Source organism: Athene cunicularia, assembly GCF_003259725.1.
Source record: "Athene cunicularia isolate RWA chromosome 6 unlocalized genomic scaffold, athCun1 chr6_part1, whole genome shotgun sequence".
In the NCBI taxonomy this organism is placed as follows: domain Eukaryota; kingdom Metazoa; phylum Chordata; class Aves; order Strigiformes; family Strigidae; genus Athene; species Athene cunicularia.
The window spans coordinates 17,096,256-17,114,483 of record NW_020799105.1 but is presented as its reverse complement, the minus strand read 5'-3'; the positions used below and the strand labels follow the sequence as shown (position 1 = coordinate 17,114,483).

Genomic DNA, 18,228 nt, shown 5'->3' with positions numbered 1-18,228 from the left:
GATATGTGCATGGCAAATGAAAAACCTCAAAATGTTAAAATAAATCAGGGAGTCTTTTTTAAAAAAAACTTAATAGCTGTGGATACAAAACTGATAGCTAACGATTTTCATTTTTATCAGCATCGCTATAAATCAGACCTGAACTTCATGAAAGGAGTTGGTTGGATGGCTCTGAGATCTCCACAGATAGAAAGTGTAAAGAAGGCTGGAGAGCTCATCAGTGAGGTAACTGATAAATCTTTCATGGAATAGCACGTCTGTAGGAATTGTTTACCATCAAGGCTCCTCGTTACATGACACTTACGAATGTAGCTTATCGTTTCCTTTTGATGTGGGAGCCTGTTTATACAAGGTGTAAGTTACCAAGAGATGCAAGTCCACTGTGTGACACCTGCTGAATATTTTCCATTCCGAATGAAACACAAGAGTATAAACAAAACATGTAGCAATAAATAAATGCAGTATACTCCATTATGAAATTCTAAGCAGGTGGTTATGGAAGTGATATAGGAAGATACAGCATTGACAACCACTCTGAAGGGGCATTTGCCTGTTCAGTATCATGCATTAATGGAGAAAAATTATGAACTGTCAAAAGTGTAGTTTTCGAAAGCTTTTTGCATGTGAATTTTCAGTGGGAAGTCCTTCTTGCACACACACAAAAAATGAAGTTTGGTGCCTGGGCACCACAACAGTGATTCAGTGGCATCCCCATTCCCTAGGTGAAAGAGCAACTGAGACTAAAGCAGAACACTGTTTTTAATACTGTGGCTTCAGGGAGGCGTCTTTTGTTTTGTTCCAGTTAGCACACACTTGGAATTGTGATATATCATTAACAGAACCATCCTGTGCATTTTTCCTTTGTTTGTTTCTGTTGTCTCCTCTCCCTCTCAGATAAAGTACCGTCAGAAGCCAGAAAGTTTGAAGTTCACATCTGTGGTTGACTCTCCAGATTTGATTCATGCTAAAAACAGTTACCTCCAGTGCAGTGACGTAGGTTCCATTTTACTACAAGTGATCTTATCTTTTGTTGTACTATAACGCCTAAAAGAATTGATCTCGACATTGCTTCCAGTGTCAGTTGCATTCAACGACTTTTGACTCCACAGAGGCTGTACAAGGCTGAAGGCTCTGAAGCCAGGCACAGGTACACCCTGCCTCCTGATCATCCGGATTTTATTCGAGCCCGCCAGAATGCACTTTACATCAGTGATGTAAGTAAGACTTTTACTTTTAGGAGCTGACTTAGTAAACTTGCTTGGGAATGAAAAGCTTTCATGTGTATGTAGAAGCCAGGTTCTCTGAGCCTGACGAAAACTAAAAAAGCCAGAGGCTGTGCACAGCCAACATGGCGCTAGGTTTGGGCTGGTGGAATCAGGAAACGTCTTTTGATTTTTCTTCTGAGAACTGGTTCTACTTTCTAGGACAGGAACCTACTATTAAGGATTTCAGTCCTTCCCTATACAAATGGTTGCAACACTGTGTTGAACAGATCCCTTAGGCACAGTTGTCATCAACCTGGATGCAACTGAATTAATGGAATTGGTTTAAAGAGATTTTGTTTCCACATTATCCTAGACAGAGGCACTCAGTCTATTCCTAACCTGCTGTTCCCTGATTAAATAGCTGTTGTCTTTAACTGTAGGGTCAGCCTGACCTTACTTTGTAGAAGCTTTGAGTTCCTTGTTTGGTGATAGACACTGTGTAGGTGAAAAAAACAAATAGGATTCACATTCTTTGAAGCCATAGAGGAGAAGGTAAAAAGGCAAAGGGGTGATTGCACACAAATGCAAGGTCATCCCTAGTCCTGTTAGCAGGGTGTACAGTAATGCTTGCATTGCTTCTACCCAGGCTGTCTTGCAGGATTTCTGGCATCTCAGTTTACCTTCAAATTTAACACCACCTAACACTAAATTCACCAGTGAAACAGAAGAATATATTTTAAAACATGAAGTGGATTTTGTGCTTGTTTTCATATGGTCACAAACCCCAGAAAGGTTGAATCAAAGACTTACCAAAAGCAAATGAAAGGGACAGACAGAAATGTCGTCGAAGATACCATGGCTGTGTAGCAGGACCTGCAGACTGGAAGCTATTTTAAGAAAGCTACTAATGGAAGAAGAACCAAATCTAGAGCAATTTCTCTTCGGGATGTAAATGGGTTTCCTCAAAGTCAAATTAAATATGTTAGAACCGGCTGTTATGTCTTATGAGTTAATGAAGACACATGTGGCTGGGGATAGAGACAGGGATCATTTGAAAAGCTTGAAATAACTGGTATTGAAATTATGATGCCACGAAACCCAAGACACTGCAAGTGGATGCATCAAAAGAGAGAATAAGGGCAATATCAATGCAATATTGATGTGACTGATTCATCACAGTTTCTAATAGAAATTAAATCACATTAAAAACAACCACATTCAAGTACAAAAGGAAACCCTGGTGACACTTTTCAGATGAGGCATTTTATCATTATGGTGAATAGAAAAGAAGTTGAAGTGCTATGGAGCTGGATCAAAACCTTGGAGACGGTACTGATGACTCTTGCTACAAATAAGCCCAGTAGGATAAAACATTTATTATTGCAGTTATGGGACTGCGTTTAAGAAACTGCAGGGGGAAATGACTGTTTTGTTCTTTTCTTTTCAACACAGAAATTGTATAAAACATCTTGGGAACAGACAAGGGCATCTGGCTATGATTTTAGGATTGACGCCATCCCATTCCAGACAGCAAAGGCTTCAAGAGAGATTGCTAGTGATGTAAGAATTGTTCTGTTTCAAACACTTTCCAACCCTCTTCCCATACCACCCCACCCTGTAAAAATGGGTGAATTCTGACACAAGTGAACCTTGTTTGGGTTTGGAAAATTGGTGACTCAGTGAAATAAAATGCTGGTGAAGTGCAGATTTCCAACTAAGGGCTCCCATTAATACTGCCCAATACCAGGCTGCTCTGTTTCACACTGAAGAGTTATTCTTAGGAAGAAGGCATATTATGATGTAGTTAAATAAAATAGGTACTAGGCTATGAATAGTTAGAGCATGGTCTAGAATAAAGTGGGTCGCCTTTCAACACACAAGACCACAGTTGGCAAGAAAGCTGGAGATGAAGGAGCTTCATTGCTTGAGCGGTGTATTGGGTGTGCCCGAGAGGGCAACAATAGAAGGACCTCTGACTGCTTTTGAGAGATGAGTATTTTGGTCTCCCTAAGTCTTTCTACTGCTTTAAAAATTAGCACAAAGAACATTATTCTAAATTGTGTTGTTAGATTAGGAGATGTAGTTTGTTATCAAACAGACCCTTGGTCTTTGTGCACTCCAGGAAGCATGACTGATAGCTAGGGGAGGGTAAGTTATTTCATAGCAGAATTTGAAGGTAATCTGAATGTGAAAATGAGATTTTCCTCTGTACTTCCTGCAGTACAAATACAGAGAAGCCTTCCTGAGAGACAGAGGCCAGCAGATTGGATTCCTTAGTGCAAATGATGATCCCAAAATCAGGCATTTCCTCAGAGTGGGGAAACTCCAGAGTGAGAACCAATACAGGAGTGAATATGCCCAAAACAGGGCACAGTTCCATAGTCACCTCAACCAGCCAGGATTCCTCCACGCTAAGAGAAGCCAGCAACTTGCAAGCAGTGTTAACTACAGGCAGCCTTTGCATCAATACACTTGTGATCCTGAGCAGCTAAATGTGAAGCATGCAAAGCAGGCCTACAAGCTGCAGAGTGATGTGAGTATAACTGAACTACACTGTCCTTCCAAGTGCTAGGAACTGTGTGTGGCAACATGCTACACAACCTTATCTATCAACAAAATCACATTCTTGAAAGAACTACAGTCTCTTTGCTGAAACTTAATAATTTATGATCGACTGTGTTGGTTTATATGCTCCTTCTTGAATACCCAGTGCATGTGGTTTGTTAGAGCCCAGCAGAATAACACACACTGGTGTATGTTTCATTCTCTCAGGTAAAATACAGGTCTGACTTGAACTGGCTCAGAGGCATTGGCTGGACTCCCCCAGGTTCTCACAAAGTTGAAATGGCAAGAAGAGCTGCTGAGTTGGCGTACATTCGGGAAATGGGATTGCAGGGTGCTTCTGCTCAGAGTGGACCTGGAGTTGTAAGTAGAGATAAGCATTCTTCTCACAAATCCCAACAGCTCTGCTCTCTAGAAGGCAGACAGGCACACATCCTGTTTAATGGTTTCAAATGTTCCTCAAAGTCTACAGTTCTCCCCATTTGAACAGAATGTATATACTTCCCTCATGAAGCTTTGTGGCTTTGTGTACACCTTCATTTGAAGGAACCTCTCAAGAGAATTCAACACTGTCATGGCTGAGGAATTCCTGCAGGGACTGGGAAGTGCCACTGTATAGGATTTGCTTGCACTATGGGATGTATTTTCCTTAACTTGTGGATGTTTTCAGATCTCCAAGTGTCCTGGTACCTCCACAGAAAGCAGAAGTAGAGGTGGAAGGGACTCCCTGTACAACTACCCTTCTCTTTTTCTAATTTCAGCAAGTCACCATGTGTTGTGTAATTATGTTTTGCCATGTCATCTCCACTGGCAAGTGTATTGACAAGCTCAGTGTAGACTCTAAACAGCATAATGTATGTTTTGGGAGGCTCCTCAATACTGTGGGAGGCTTTTTGCAAAGGGGGAATGCTCCAGCCTCCTCCGTCTCTGTCCAACTCAAGATTCAAGAAATTACAAGATGGGATCCTCCGGGTTTTCCTGACTCCCAGTCTGCAGTGTCCCAGCACAAGAGAGGAGAAGTCCATACAGGGACCTTGTAGCCCCTACCGTTAGGAAGCATTAAGTTACAATGATAGAGAAGCTCTGCACTTTAAATACTTGTTTCATTTAAGTTTTAACTTTGGCAACAAGTCAAACAATAATCCAGCTCAAGAGAAACAGGACATACCCATGATTTACATTCCCAGTTACTCAGGAAATAAATTATAATTATGGGTAGGTGAGTAATTCAGGCAGTGGGAACTGCAGGCAACATCTTCTTAAGCCTGACGTATAATGATCTGATGGTCCCAGGGAAATCTACAGGTGTGCAATCCACCTGAAACTCAGGTGTTTGCTGGTTTGCTCTTTATTTAGGGCTCAAATTAGAAATTAGGACCTGAGAACATTCACTCCTTTCATATGCATGATATCTAACTTACGTCAACAGATCCATTTTTTGCACTTTTCCACTGTAGAGATTTGCTCAGTGCAGAGCAGTGATTTAGATTTTGCTCATTTGTTTTCCAGCTGTTGTAATTTTTAATATGCACATATTTTGATAGAATAATAGTTAAAACCTTCTTCTGTCCACTGGCTGTCCTCGCAATTTACTTGGGTTTGATTTTACAGGACCAACTGGAGACAGAAGGATCTCAGCAGGTCACAGTCAACCCTGATGCTTCAGAAATTCTGCAAGTGAAGAGAAGAAAAATGCAGCTGTATCAGAAGTGAACAGAAACGTGACATAACACAAATAGATTTTCATATTTTCCTGCAAATCCTGTAGCTTTTCCTGTTTTCTGGGAAGCACAATAGATGGCATCTAAGAACTTTCGATTTTGAAAAGCAACTTAAACATTGCAATTTAAAACTGATCATTTTATTTTTGTGTGGATACTTTGTGATTTATCACTGTATGTATTACAAAATCTGATATTTATTTAAAGCTGTAAATGAAATTAATACTAGGTGACTGGCAGGCTCAGCTTTGTACTACAGGTGAATGAACCAGACTGGTAGAATATAAAATAATTTGACATGAATAAATCAGATGAATCTTATTCCATGCTTGTAATCTTTGGAGATTTTTATGTTCTTGGATTATTTGCACCATTGACCTAAGAGAATACAAAAGCATCATTCAGGTGTCTTAACAGAGGAACAAGACAAAGGCCAGTGGAAGCAAAGTTATCGTTGACTAACCAAGTGTATGCCTTTTAGCAGACACCAGAGAATTTGTTCTTGATTAACAGGATGTATTCAGATCATAATTAGCTCTTCAGTCTTTTTCAAATCTTCCAAAGCAAAAAATCAGAATTAGCTCAGTAAAATTTATCTCAATAGGGATAGCTATTGATTGATTAGGTAGCTGCTTAAAAAAGGTTATAAACCATGGAATTCACATGAAAAGGACGTTACTGTTTTGAGGAATTGACTTCACAAACATGTCGATACTTTATACCTTGATTTAATACCAATCCCCCGTTTTTCAAATTTCTTTGCAGAATCATTGGGCAAAATTTACACAATTTGACTTCAAAACTTACGAAAAACCAAGAATTATCCAATAGCTTTAGACCCATATTTTTCAGTGAGATTTAATACCCGCTAGATCTCACTGGTATTGAAGTTAAACACACATAACACCATTGTAGATCTGTAGTGTAGTAAGTAATTATCCTCTAATCAGAAATAAAGTGGATAATTCTAATATTAGAAGGGTTTTTTTCTTTTTCATTCTGGAATGCATCACTGATGGAATTTGTGGTTATTTGCCCTACAGACGTGCTTTTAAAAATAATTTTCCTGCCTCCTCAGATAACTCCAATGGTCACAGTCTTGCAAACATAGGCACATGATGATTTTTATGTATGTGAAAGACAATAACGGCTTTAGGAGTCCACATCAATAGCTTTCAGGTGTCAGGGTCTGATGAGTGCAGAAGAAACACACCTTAGACAGGGGCATGAGGGGAAGAGGGGAATGGTGGCAGCAGCTGAGCCTTCAGAATTTGGGGAAATTATAAATACAAGTAAATATCTCAAGCTTACCATTTGTCATTCCAAAGATGTCTCCTAATGAAGTGACCTTGACTCAGACTGAATTTTGTATTTAATCCAACTGAGAAATGTTGTCACCTGGGTATAAACTCCTGGCTTTGTTTTTAACCCGCACTTCCTACCCCAGCTCACAAGGCCATATACATAGTAGGAGCCATTTTCTACACAAGTTAGTGGGCCTCCGGAGTCTCCCTGATAAGAAAAAGAACACATGTTCCAAACATGAAGCAAAACATTAACCAAAACAAGAATGCTCCTCTCCCATCATAAGACTTTGAAGCTGCAATGATGTTTGTTTCCTATCGGATCATCAGATGCTGCTCAGTCCCTGATTAGGCTTGCAGTTCTGGAACCCGGTCAAATGATACCAGATGTTTGGATGTAAGTTTTTGTTTGTTCAAGTCTGTGATGTATATCTGACAAGGTCACATGAAATTTCTCAGGCATAAAAGCACCAGGCCTTCAGAGTCTGAGCTCAGAAAGGTAAAGATGTGATCTTTGGCTTAAATAAAATACTTGATCTCTCCCACACCCCTCAAAAAACTTTATTCTGCACTGGTTGATCTCATTTTTTGTTTTGTTGATGATTTCTGTTGGAAAGTATGCTTGTAGTGGTAGTTTTCACCTTAGGAAGTGTTGTTCAAACTCTTCCCTATCTTACAATGGTATAAATATGAACTTGCTTCACACTTGCACTAGCTGTAATGAAAAGAAATATCAATCCTGACTTTCCCTGCAAGTCTTAGCTCTGATATAGTGAAAATCAGATTAGAAGTGGTGCTCATGGCAGAGGCCATAATAAAATCTAGAGAAAAAAGGCAAGTTTTCAGGTTATTATGACAAACTGCCTCAGAAGCCAAACTTTCCAGGCAAGTCTCTAGCTTCCATAGATCTGTCTGTGGCTGACAGTGACAACATTAGCTCTAGGGATATACATCTCAGACTGTACTGAAGAAATATGATGGCTGTTGAAATACACTGATGGGAGAAACAGATGCATATGCAGCACCCTGCCAAAGCTATTACTCTTCACAGCCTGACTATTTACACAAAAAATTAGTGTTCAAATACAGAAAAAGCAACAGACCTGACAAGAATCAGCTACGGGTCTCTGAAGATTTCCCGCACAAAACATGCTTTCATCCAGTATGTGATCATATGCTCTGGGTGCATTGCATTTCCTCTGCGAAATCAGCTTGACATTGGCATCTAACAGCTGACGGGATCCTTCATCTATGGGATGTGCACCAAAAAAAAATGGAGTCACCTTCCTCCCAGTCCTGTTACATGTCGTCTTTGTTCAAAATACGAGCTTGCTTGCCAGTTGGATGGGAAGGGGGAAGAGCAAGGGGGATGCATGTGCTAGCCTGGGTAGAAAAGGAATTATCTGCCTGAAATTATAAAGGTTAGAGTTGGAGCCTGGAAGCTTCGCTCAGAACACCAAGTTGTTGTCTGAATAAAAGCAAAGTCAGGTACTCAGGATTTGGCTCCGATCAGCTCTACCCCTCTAATCCTGCTTTTCAAAGGTGCTGGTTGTCTGCAGCTCCCACAGATCCCCATGGGACTTTGAGCTGCTCAGCACTTCTCAGACTGGTGCCATTACATGTTTTAACACGCAAGCTAATGAAACAGATGAAAACTGAAAATCATACAATATTTAAGGGCAATGATTAATTATAGTGAATCTAAAGACATAACTTGACATCTAAAAGCAATAGCCAGAGTTTCAAAGCACTACATCTGTAGATAATTAAAGGTGGTTTATAAGTTTGGTTCTGCTTGAGTTTCAGGAAATATTCCATTTCTGCAGTGATTTCCTGAAATGCTAATAATAGCTCTGCTCAAAGAAGGAGCCATCTAGTTTGAACACGTACAGGGTACTTGATATTCTTTGTTGGGAAAAAAAAAATATATATAAAATTCCCCGTACCCTTTTTAAGAGAGACTTTTTATTTGGAACTTTTAAAAAATGTCCATTAAATTCTGTTGGTGCATTCTGATCAAATGAACACACTTGTCTCTTGTGGACTTCAATGAGAGTTACATCAGAAGGGAGAATTTGGTCCTATGTATCGTATCAGGCTGTATCAGTCACAAAGCACTAGGACACCTACTGCAGCCTCAGTGACACATTTTCCTTCTGCTGCTTTACAGCAACACATCAATCAGAACATGAGAAAATGCATTTTTCAGAAAATTGCCATTATCTTTTTTTTTAAGCATAGTAATTTCTCCCCTTAGGATTTACTGCGGGCAAGAAAGGTTTTGGATAGAGCTGGTTGAACTTGAAAAGGTTTGGTTTTTTATTTTTTATTTTCAACGCATCTGAAGATCCAGATGCTGCTTCTGAAAAGCTTTATCTGACCCAATGGGCTGGAAAACCATGTGAAAGTTCCCGTCTTTCTTGGTCCTGTCTTGAAAAACACAAACTATACAATAGCCTCTCTCTTGATACCTTCTTGCTTCTATTGCTGGCTTCAGATGAAACCATGACATGGTCAGGTGGCAAGCAAAAAAAAAAAAAAAAAAAGCATCAGGGATTTTTTTCAGAGCTCTGAAAGATTTGGTTTGTCTAGCAGTTGGAAATTTCTGCTAATGAGTAATTTCCATGGCAGGGTTTAGCCGTATTTAGTTTTGAATTCCATCTCTTGGTTTCACTAAGTGACTAAGTCCACATTTGGGTCTGGCAAATGCTACAAAAAGTACCAGCCCACCTTGCACTGAAAGTACCTATGAAAATCCAGCTAACCCACAAATACCTGTCTCTGTCGTGCCCCATCCAGAAATGAAGCAGTCAGTCCCAACAGGAAAGAAGAAGTCAGGCAGACACACTGTTTTCACATACTTTGTTTCCACCGCACAGTGACCATCAACTGGCTTCAATTTGAGTAGTGCTGGAGAGAAGGTAACAACAGCAAGAAGTATATGTAACTAATTTTAATCCGTAACCATCTTTACCAGCCTGTGACACAAACCAGTGCACAGCTGCATATACCTGACATGCTATTTTCACTCCATGACAGACCTGTCCCTGTTGTTCTGCTCCTCCAACACAGTGACTTCTGCCTGGCCATCACAATTCACATCCTAAAGATTCAAATGGGTCTAAACCACAATTTGGCCTAATTATTTCCAGAATATAGTCTCAATGGGAATTTTACACTGACTTTAGTTGGAGAGAGGTGCTTCAAACAGCTGTTGTTGGAGGCGAGCCACATGAATAAACGGTAAAAGGGTTTTACCAATATCATTGTACGGAACATCATTCCTCTCTCTGTATTTGTAATGTACTATGATCTTCTCCACATCAAATATTTGCTCTTGATGCTCTTTCTTCTTGAGGTCTTGTTTTCCAAGGGCTACTTGGAGATATTCTGCTGGTTCTCTGAAAAAAAAAAAAAAATGCAGATATTATCTATTAGTGATGGTGAAAACCTGTGCCTTCAGTACCTGGAAGTCAAAATATTGCTTCTTGTTGCAGAGCATGGCAAGAAGATTTCCTAAGATCGTTAGGAGGGAGAAGGGATTAGTCAGGCAAGTGGTCGTGTTGGACAATACATGAGCTCTCAGCTTGTTACAATCATGAAATAAAGTGGTTTAAAGCTGCATGAACATGGTTTTCTTTGCATTTTAGGGCAGAGTAGCAGTGTGCACAGAGTCCCTTACTGTGTCTGTGATGATGAATGACAACTCCTGGAGCCATGGGAGTACAATCGCTTGCCATTGTCTGGGCATATTTAAAATCATCTGTGCTGGAATGATCGCCAGAGTGTGATTTACCCGTTTCCAAGGATGGTGGTTTCCAAACTAGTCAACAAAAATGTTGAAGGAAATGTCATATTCTAAGCTAGCTGTCACATAAAAAATTGAAAGCAACATGTATATTTTGGCTGTTCTGGAGATCTTAATTATGATGCAATATGTGATGTTGCTTATGGTATCCCAATATCCCCATAAATTTTCATGGAGTCTTTCTTTTATACATTGCAAAACCTTGTTACTTTCCTCCTTTTTTCCTCTCACACAAGTATTTTAGCTCATTTTAGGTGAGTGGGGCCTAAGTTTCATTTGTTATTCCAGCAAACACAATTTTCAAGTATATATATATTTTCATGTATGTGTTCATTTTTTCACATATAGGTTTTCCTTTCAATTTGATTCCCAGCAATCATTTGTATTGCATATAATTTGGATTCAAAACTGTCTTTAATAAGCATCCTAATTTTTATACTTTGATCTACCCTAGGCATAGGACATGCACCTACCCAATGCAGTGTGCAGCAGTAAGAACCCAGCATTCTTTAATTAGCACTCCACCACAGAAATGTCTACTCGGTTTTGAAGTCTTCGTCTGCAGAGATGCCATCCAGGGATGTTTGCCAGCTGTAGTCTTAGCTCCACCATAGATCCTCTTGAGTGTACTTTGAATTTCTGGTTGTCCACATGTTTTGAATATTTCATTTGATCCAGGTGGGTCTGTCGGGCTGTCTGTTGGCCATGAACTCTCTTCAGCTGCATTGGAAGACACAGCAGATGTATACCACAGAGATAATATCAGACTGGAGGAGATAAACAACAGGGAGTCACTTGCTGCTCTGGACTGTCTACATGCTGCCAAACTTCTAATTCTTTACCTGTTCCTGAGCAGGGTGAAACATCACAGAAGTCCCATTCCACTTTGTGATTTTTTACAATGTAGCACCAGGGTTTTTCATCCTCATCAGGATTCCTGAAAGGAACAGTTGAGAGCATCAGCCAGTGAGAATGGGGAAATCTCCACAAAGCCAGTGAAGGTGCTGAGGATCCTTAGGGGAGCAGCTTCATGCTCCCATATGAGAGCCAAACTTCCAAAGATACTCTTTCATAAGATTTGACAAAGAAGATGCCTGCGATGAGAGAGTGCGGCTTCTGCCATTTTACTATCCCCGTACATATTTTAACTCTAAGAAAAATGAGGGACTGATTCAGCAAAAAGTGGGCTGCTTCTGGAAGCCTCACAGCAGTACAGTGGCTTAGGGAATGGCACCTCTAACACCCTGGTATTTTATAGGCAGGCAGTGTCTAGAAAGATGTGAGTTCCTATCACCATCAGTTTACCAAATTCATGAGCAGTTTGTCCTCAGTGCTCTCTTTGATACAGACTTCTACAATTGCTTCTTCAAAATATTACCTGCAGAAGTTATGTTCACCAATGCCATAAGAGTCAGCATCCTCCATAAAGGCATTAATAGGATAGTCCAAGAGAATGTGGGAATTCCAGTGCAGGCAGGTTTTGCCATTTTCTGTTTGGTTCACTCTTCCTCTGTACTTCGAGGAGGCCTTTTCATAACAATCATCCACTCCTGTAGAAGGACAAGGACGATATGAAAATGTCTTTTGTGTTGATCCTTGCCCAACATGGTTCGTCCTCCTTCCCTTCCTTGCCCTACATTAATTTTATGGAGGATCAGAAAGACCTACTGGGTTATGTAATTATATCCCTTCTATATAGGCCAGAAATAAGAGTAATGTGCCAATATCTGTCCAGCTTGAAGCTTGATTGACCTCAAATGCCTGAAACCTCTTTGCATGGTAAAGACCTAGCAGCTAAGAGGTGTCTTAATGCCAAAGCAGAATCTGTCCGTCACTGGCTTGGGCAAGAAATGGTACCAGCAGCATTAGATAGAAGTGGGTGCAGAGCTGCTATCTTGCTAGGGCAATGGATGTGCCAAGAGGAAGGTTGTGGTGTTATGAACCTAACCTGTAGCTGAGGTGGAGGAAAAGTCACCTGCAATGTGGATCATGTAGTGGAACATGGAGTCTTTCTCTTTAAAAGCGAAAGAAACAACTCTTTCTCCTTGGAAACATGCGGTGTGTGGTGCCCATGGTGGTGCTACAGAGGCAGAAGGCTCTCCATACAGGCTGGCGTAACCCCACGCCCTTGGCCACCCATTCATGTATCAGTGGCTGTCCCCTTGTCCTGGGGAGTCACAGGCAACTGGCCATGAATCTTCACTATATCAGCTTTTGAGTGTTTAAGGAAAGACCGACATTCCTTCCCCATGGGACACACATAACCTCTGGGAAACGTGTGCTCAGGGACCTTGCTGAAGTGCGCACAGAAAACATCCATATGGGAACTTTTTTGAGTCCCTTTGCCAAAGGATGTCTGCAGAAGCCAGCCTCTTCCTCCAACAGTCTCCCTGAGGAGGCCGGTGCCCTGGTTGTAGTCCGGTGCTTGGTGCAGTGACAGCACCAGTTAGTATGGCTGCAGGGTGAAGCCAGCCCTTGGCTGTCTGGAGACTTTGCCCCTACCCTCTCCCCCCGGGGCTGTGACGTACCGATCTCACAGAATCTCCCTCTGAAATGTTCAGGGCACTTGCAGGTGAATTTTGATCTGATTCTGTGTCTTACGCAGATACCTCCATTTTTGCAAGGGCTTGGCTTGCATGGTGCAGATGCTGTCAATGTGGAAAACAGAACAGCCTTGTCACTCACTCTGCTGAACGCTATACAGCCACTCACATGCCTGATGGAAACTGGGGAGAGCTCCCACTTAACCTGTTGGCCTTGAGTTCTTATGAGCTCTTGAAAAATGCTTATCACTGTGGATTCTAACAGTGAATGAACCACCACCCTGTAAATCAACGTGACTCAGCACTAACAAGCTCCACAGATGGGAGCTGTAGCAGACTCGGGCTGGATGACCAGGGCAGGATCACCCTCTGCAGTGGGCTGCATGTGATTTCCCACCACTGACCGCCCATGGTGAGACGACCTCGCCGTGCTGTCCCCACCACAATCCACTCAGCGCCCTGCTGAGTGCTCACCTCGTTGGCAGTCAGGTATCTTGTAGGGATGATTGCAGCTGCACTGAAAATAAGGGGGGGTTAATGTAATCAGGCAGTCTCCTCTGTGGCACCTCTTCTCCAGACACATGTCCTTCACTGTGGAAAACAGAGAGTCAAAGTACTTCTTCAACACACTTGGGATTTCCCTTCTTGTTCACTGTATCTATCTGTGGCAAAAAATCTGCAGGCCCAGTGAGCATCTCCTCCCTGACCACCTGGCATGGGATAGAGGAGCACTCTCTGCACACCTGATGTCTGTTTTACTGGATACTGCTTTAGACAGACCTTGGTCTGGATAAGGAGCTAAGTGTGAGACTTATGAACATGACTCGGTGGGCTATCAAAACCTTCAGCCTGACAAAGGGTAGTTTTATAAAGCCCTCTGTGTGCTTTCATTGACAGAGCTGTAACAGTAACATTATTTGCCAAAATAAGGAGTGTAAATTATCAAAAGAGTGATTACCCTTCTCGCATGTAGTCCCAGCATACGGCTCAGGGCAGAGACAGCTGAAGTTGCCTCCTCTGTTTTCACATCTACCGTTGTTCTTGCAAGGACTGGAGGAGCATGGGTCTGCTGGGGTAAGGATGAAGATCTTAGTTTTACTTTCAGCTTCTCCACCTCTATCACCTGCTGCTTCTTCTCGTATTTTCTGACTGCAGAAGGCTGCCTTCCTGGGCACAGCATCTCGTGTAACACATTACACATCAGCCACAGGAGCAGCTGTGAAATGCTGCAGAGCTTATTGCAAGATGTAACAGCTCACGGCTTTGGGTCTGGAGCTCCTCAGCAACTTTTGCCATGTCTGCAATGGAGCTGTAATGGGGCAAGTCCCTTCCTTTGCTCAGGGACAGGTTTAACTCTATGTCAACATCAGAAGCAGATGCCTTAGGAGCAGAGCTTCAAGCACTTGGTGTGGAGGGTTCTGGATTTCATATTGCCCTGGTCACAATGGGGCACTAACTGTCCCCCAGAAAAGCCATCCACCACCGTTATATCCCTGGGTGGCTATTGCTCCAAGGGAACAGGCACCTGCTGAGAGACACTTAACTGCTGCTCCTTTACACCACGCAGAACCTCTCCACTCCACTCCAGGCTGCCAGGAGCTACATACCAGCTCTGCTTTCTTTGTATGAGGGGAGAACCCAGGGGATGTTACAGGCAACTTCCCTGTCTCTCCTTTTGTGTTCCCTGAGCAATCTCGAGGAGCCTTTCCTGCTCTCCTGAAGTTTGGCAAAACAGAAAAAGAAAAGAAAAAACCCTGCAACTGAGAAAAAAATTTTAAAAAAGGAAACCTGCTCTACATTTGGTTCCCAGCATAAATACAGAACATATATCCCATGAAAACAGCAATTACATCTTACAGTGTCTATAGATAAATAAGCCTGTGCTTTTTTGTAGTAGTAATCAGAAATGTTCTGCATGATCAGAATCCATCCTGTGAAACCTGGAGATAAAACACAGACTCCTTACAAGAGAAATACAAAGGAGAACACTGCAAACAATCCTCCTAACTCATCCCTTTGATGCAGGCATTTTGAGAGCAGGCTGGCAGCCGAGGCCTGACACCCTCATGCTGCAAGCGCAGGGCTGGGATTTACTCTTTCCTCGCCTCCCTGCCCACCCCTCAGAGGTACCTTTTTTGGTATCACTGTAGCCAAAATATGCCTCAAACCAGTCAGGGTCCTCCACAGACTGCTGCTGGAGGGAGGGGTCCTGCTCCGGTTGCATGTACTCATCGTAGTACTCATATTCCTCAGCCTCATCTGTAGGGAGTGTTGAGAAGAGAGTGGAAGAACAGGGGAATTAAAACTGCTTGGGGAAGAGAAGTTGTGAAAGAAGTTATTCGCCAGGATGGACAGTCCTCTTCTCCTTCAGCTCATTTGGGATGTCAGTGGGTCCAGAGCTCGCATCATCTCAAGAACCAGAGGTGCTGTTCAGCTCTTCCTTGGCATGGGCAGAGCTCACCCCGTGCCCAGCACAGCCACCAGCACAGACCGCCGGCCCCAGCCCTGCTCCGGGAGGGCGCTGGGGCCCTGTCCTGGGGTGGCAGCTGAGACACGAGCCCCCTGCTCAGCACCACAGCCAGGGGAGGCGCTGATGGCCGTTCCCAGCACAGTGAGAAAAAGAGGTTTAGATTCCTGCAAGAAGAAGGGGTTTTCATTGCCCAGCTGCTTTGATCACCAGCATCACCGCTGCTGCAGCACGAGGCAAGACCTTCACCAGCACACGGGTCCCTGCTGCGTGGGGGGACACAGAAACGCCTTTTGAGGGCAATCGGAGGGGAGTGAGGGCCCAAGGCATCTGCACACCCGTGTGGCTTCCCATCCACAAAACCCCTTTTGAGGAGCAAGGGCCCGGCGCAGCAGACACATCCTTGCCTCGGCCGAGCCTGCAGCCTCCCGGCAGCCAGCATCCTCCCCGGGAGCCCGGCACCGGCGGCCCGCAGCTCTGCCTCTCCTCGTTCGGGGGGTCCGGCCCATTAAAGAGGGCTGCCAGCCCCTTGCACAGGTACGGCTGCTGCCGGTGGAAGCCACTCCGGTGTTTCAAAGACAAGCTATGGTAATGAGCAAAGCTAAGCTACGTACAGAGACATTTTAAAAAGCTCTCCCCTAGGGCCGGACCGATGGCCCCATGGATAATGCTCTGCCTTGAACTGATTATCAACTGCATTATCTTAGTTTTCTCTCCTCATTCATTCACTTGCAGCCTTCATCTTTATTCTTTCTTTGCTTCTGGAAAAAAAAAAAAAAAAAGAAATTCCACTTTTGTACAATGGGTGTTTTATATTTCATATTAAAATAGAACCTTCTTTTTTTTCTTCTTTTTTTTTCCTACATGCCAACTCTCGTTTCTCACCAAAAAAAAAAAAAAAAAAAAAGAGGAAAGTTTCACCTCATTTACTGCTATGTCAAGTCAAGACTCCTTTTCCTCAGCTCATTATTTCCGCAGGAGCTGAGTCTCGACAGTGTGCAAGTGTTGCAGAAGTGTGTGCCTTGCTGAGGAACAGAAGGATCTCACTGGAAGATAAGGACATTGTCTATAGTGAACAAAATTAAATTTAATGTGGTGTAGTTAAGAAAGAAAAACAAAAAGATGATTTTGCCTGAAATGCAGCCTGCAAGCTCACTTTATCAGAGGGGAGATTTTGCAAGAGGACTTGAATTTGAGGGAATTGTCTGAAGGACTCTGATTTTGTCTTCCTGATTTATTTTCAAAATCTTAGTGGGTAATGTTGACTTTTATTCCACAGATGCTTTAAGAAATTTTCTGAGGCACGGGGTAGACCTTTGTATAGAAAAGGTATAGCTGCTAAAAGTTATGAAGGATGAACTGGGGAGTTAGGGCTTCCAAAGGCAGGCTGCAAACACACCTAGCATGCTTACAGAGGTCGGTAAGGACTCTTTTGAGTCAACAGAGGAAAAACAAGTGCTCTGAGTGAGCACAAATAGCCAAGCCATTGTAGAAACATCTACCATGATCTCTAAACTAACTGCTCAGTGTAAGTATGGTGTTAAGAAATGACGATACTGTCACTTCTTTTTATTACATTGGCATCGTTTCTGAGCAATGTTTATTACTGACACCTGTGAAATTACTTGTTGACCCATTATAGACTATTTTAAGTGCATTGCTGTGGTAAAACCCAAGTTGGCCAAGGTACAGTTCATGTTTTTCAGGATGTCTGCTTCTGATGACTTTGTGAGGTGGAGGATCACAACCCCCTGTTGGCACTGATGGGGCAGAAGATCCCCGAGGCAGTTTTGAGACAGGCTAATGCACACCTGAGGCCAGGTTGGCACCCAGCAGCCCTCGAGGAGGGCAGTTTCAGGTGGCCAGGGCTGAGGTCAAGTGGGTGGCACTGAGCAACCCGCTCATGGACTGGCAATTAAGTGAAACTTTATGATCAAGCTGTAAAGTTAAGGGAGCATGTGGAAAGGGCTCAGAAAACATCAGTAAACCTTTTTGGGTGCTCTGGCCCACTGCATGAATAGTGGGAGTCAGGGAGCTGAGCTGCCTGGCTGGAAGACCAGCCAAGGTGACGTGAAAGTGAGATCTGAGAAATCATCAGCGTCCCTGCTTTCTCCATCACCATCCCTCTTTATGAAACTGTGAAACAGAAATAACTTTTACAGGTCATGTGAGTGATGCTTCCTATCTCCCAGCCACACTGTGTCCTTCCCAGCTGCATGAAGCAGTGAAGAGCGAAGAACAGAAACCCCTGACTTGGGTACATGACATCAAACTAAAAGATGTCTTATTTATCACTGCTTCGACACTAAAAACTATTTGGCTTCCACATTTCTTATTTAAGGAGTGCTCCCATTCCATTTTTTAAATTATTCATAACAAGCCATAGGTTTAGTAAAGCAAAAACACTTTTTAATTTTTTTTATCAGAGCACATAATTAACACACAAATTCTGTTGCACTAGTTGATTTAAACATATTACTAAATTAGAGTGTTCATTTTTTGTGAGTGCTGGAAAACCTTAACATGCTTAAAAAAAGCAGTGATCTGACATTTGTCACTGAAATGTGACTATTACATGAAATTAAATTAGACATCCTGCATGCAAATTTTCAAAGAAT

At 42.5% G+C, this 18,228-nt stretch overlaps 2 protein-coding genes across 3 annotated transcripts in view; one reads left to right on the top strand and one right to left on the bottom strand.

Annotated features, from left to right (window-relative positions):
• Positions 1-6,463, top strand: part of NRAP (nebulin related anchoring protein) — a 53,436-nt gene extending 46,973 nt beyond the window's left edge. Inside the window, exons 36-42 of one of the 2 annotated variants that reach the window (XM_026851660.1) lie at positions 121-225; positions 895-993; positions 1,110-1,214; positions 2,658-2,765; positions 3,427-3,738; positions 3,978-4,130; positions 5,379-6,463. In XM_026851660.1, coding sequence (XP_026707461.1) covers positions 121-225; positions 895-993; positions 1,110-1,214; positions 2,658-2,765; positions 3,427-3,738; positions 3,978-4,130; positions 5,379-5,480 — 984 coding nt within the window. In that variant the 3' untranslated portion in view covers positions 5,481-6,463. The remainder of the gene's footprint in view (positions 1-120; positions 226-894; positions 994-1,109; positions 1,215-2,657; positions 2,766-3,426; positions 3,739-3,977; positions 4,131-5,378) is intronic. The other variant, XM_026851661.1, reaches the window with a different exon arrangement.
• A 360-nt stretch (positions 6,464-6,823) lies between these two features.
• The window catches only part of HABP2 (hyaluronan binding protein 2), a 31,405-nt gene continuing 20,000 nt past the window's right edge, over positions 6,824-18,228 (bottom strand). The window contains exons 2-12 of the mRNA XM_026851521.1: positions 15,274-15,425; positions 14,102-14,212; positions 13,618-13,734; positions 13,129-13,248; positions 11,979-12,150; positions 11,443-11,537; positions 11,074-11,320; positions 10,051-10,193; positions 9,568-9,702; positions 7,896-8,041; positions 6,824-7,000 (exon numbers count right to left, since the gene is read on the bottom strand). Coding sequence (XP_026707322.1) covers positions 6,824-7,000; positions 7,896-8,041; positions 9,568-9,702; positions 10,051-10,193; positions 11,074-11,320; positions 11,443-11,537; positions 11,979-12,150; positions 13,129-13,248; positions 13,618-13,734; positions 14,102-14,212; positions 15,274-15,425 — 1,615 coding nt within the window. The remainder of the gene's footprint in view (positions 7,001-7,895; positions 8,042-9,567; positions 9,703-10,050; positions 10,194-11,073; positions 11,321-11,442; positions 11,538-11,978; positions 12,151-13,128; positions 13,249-13,617; positions 13,735-14,101; positions 14,213-15,273; positions 15,426-18,228) is intronic.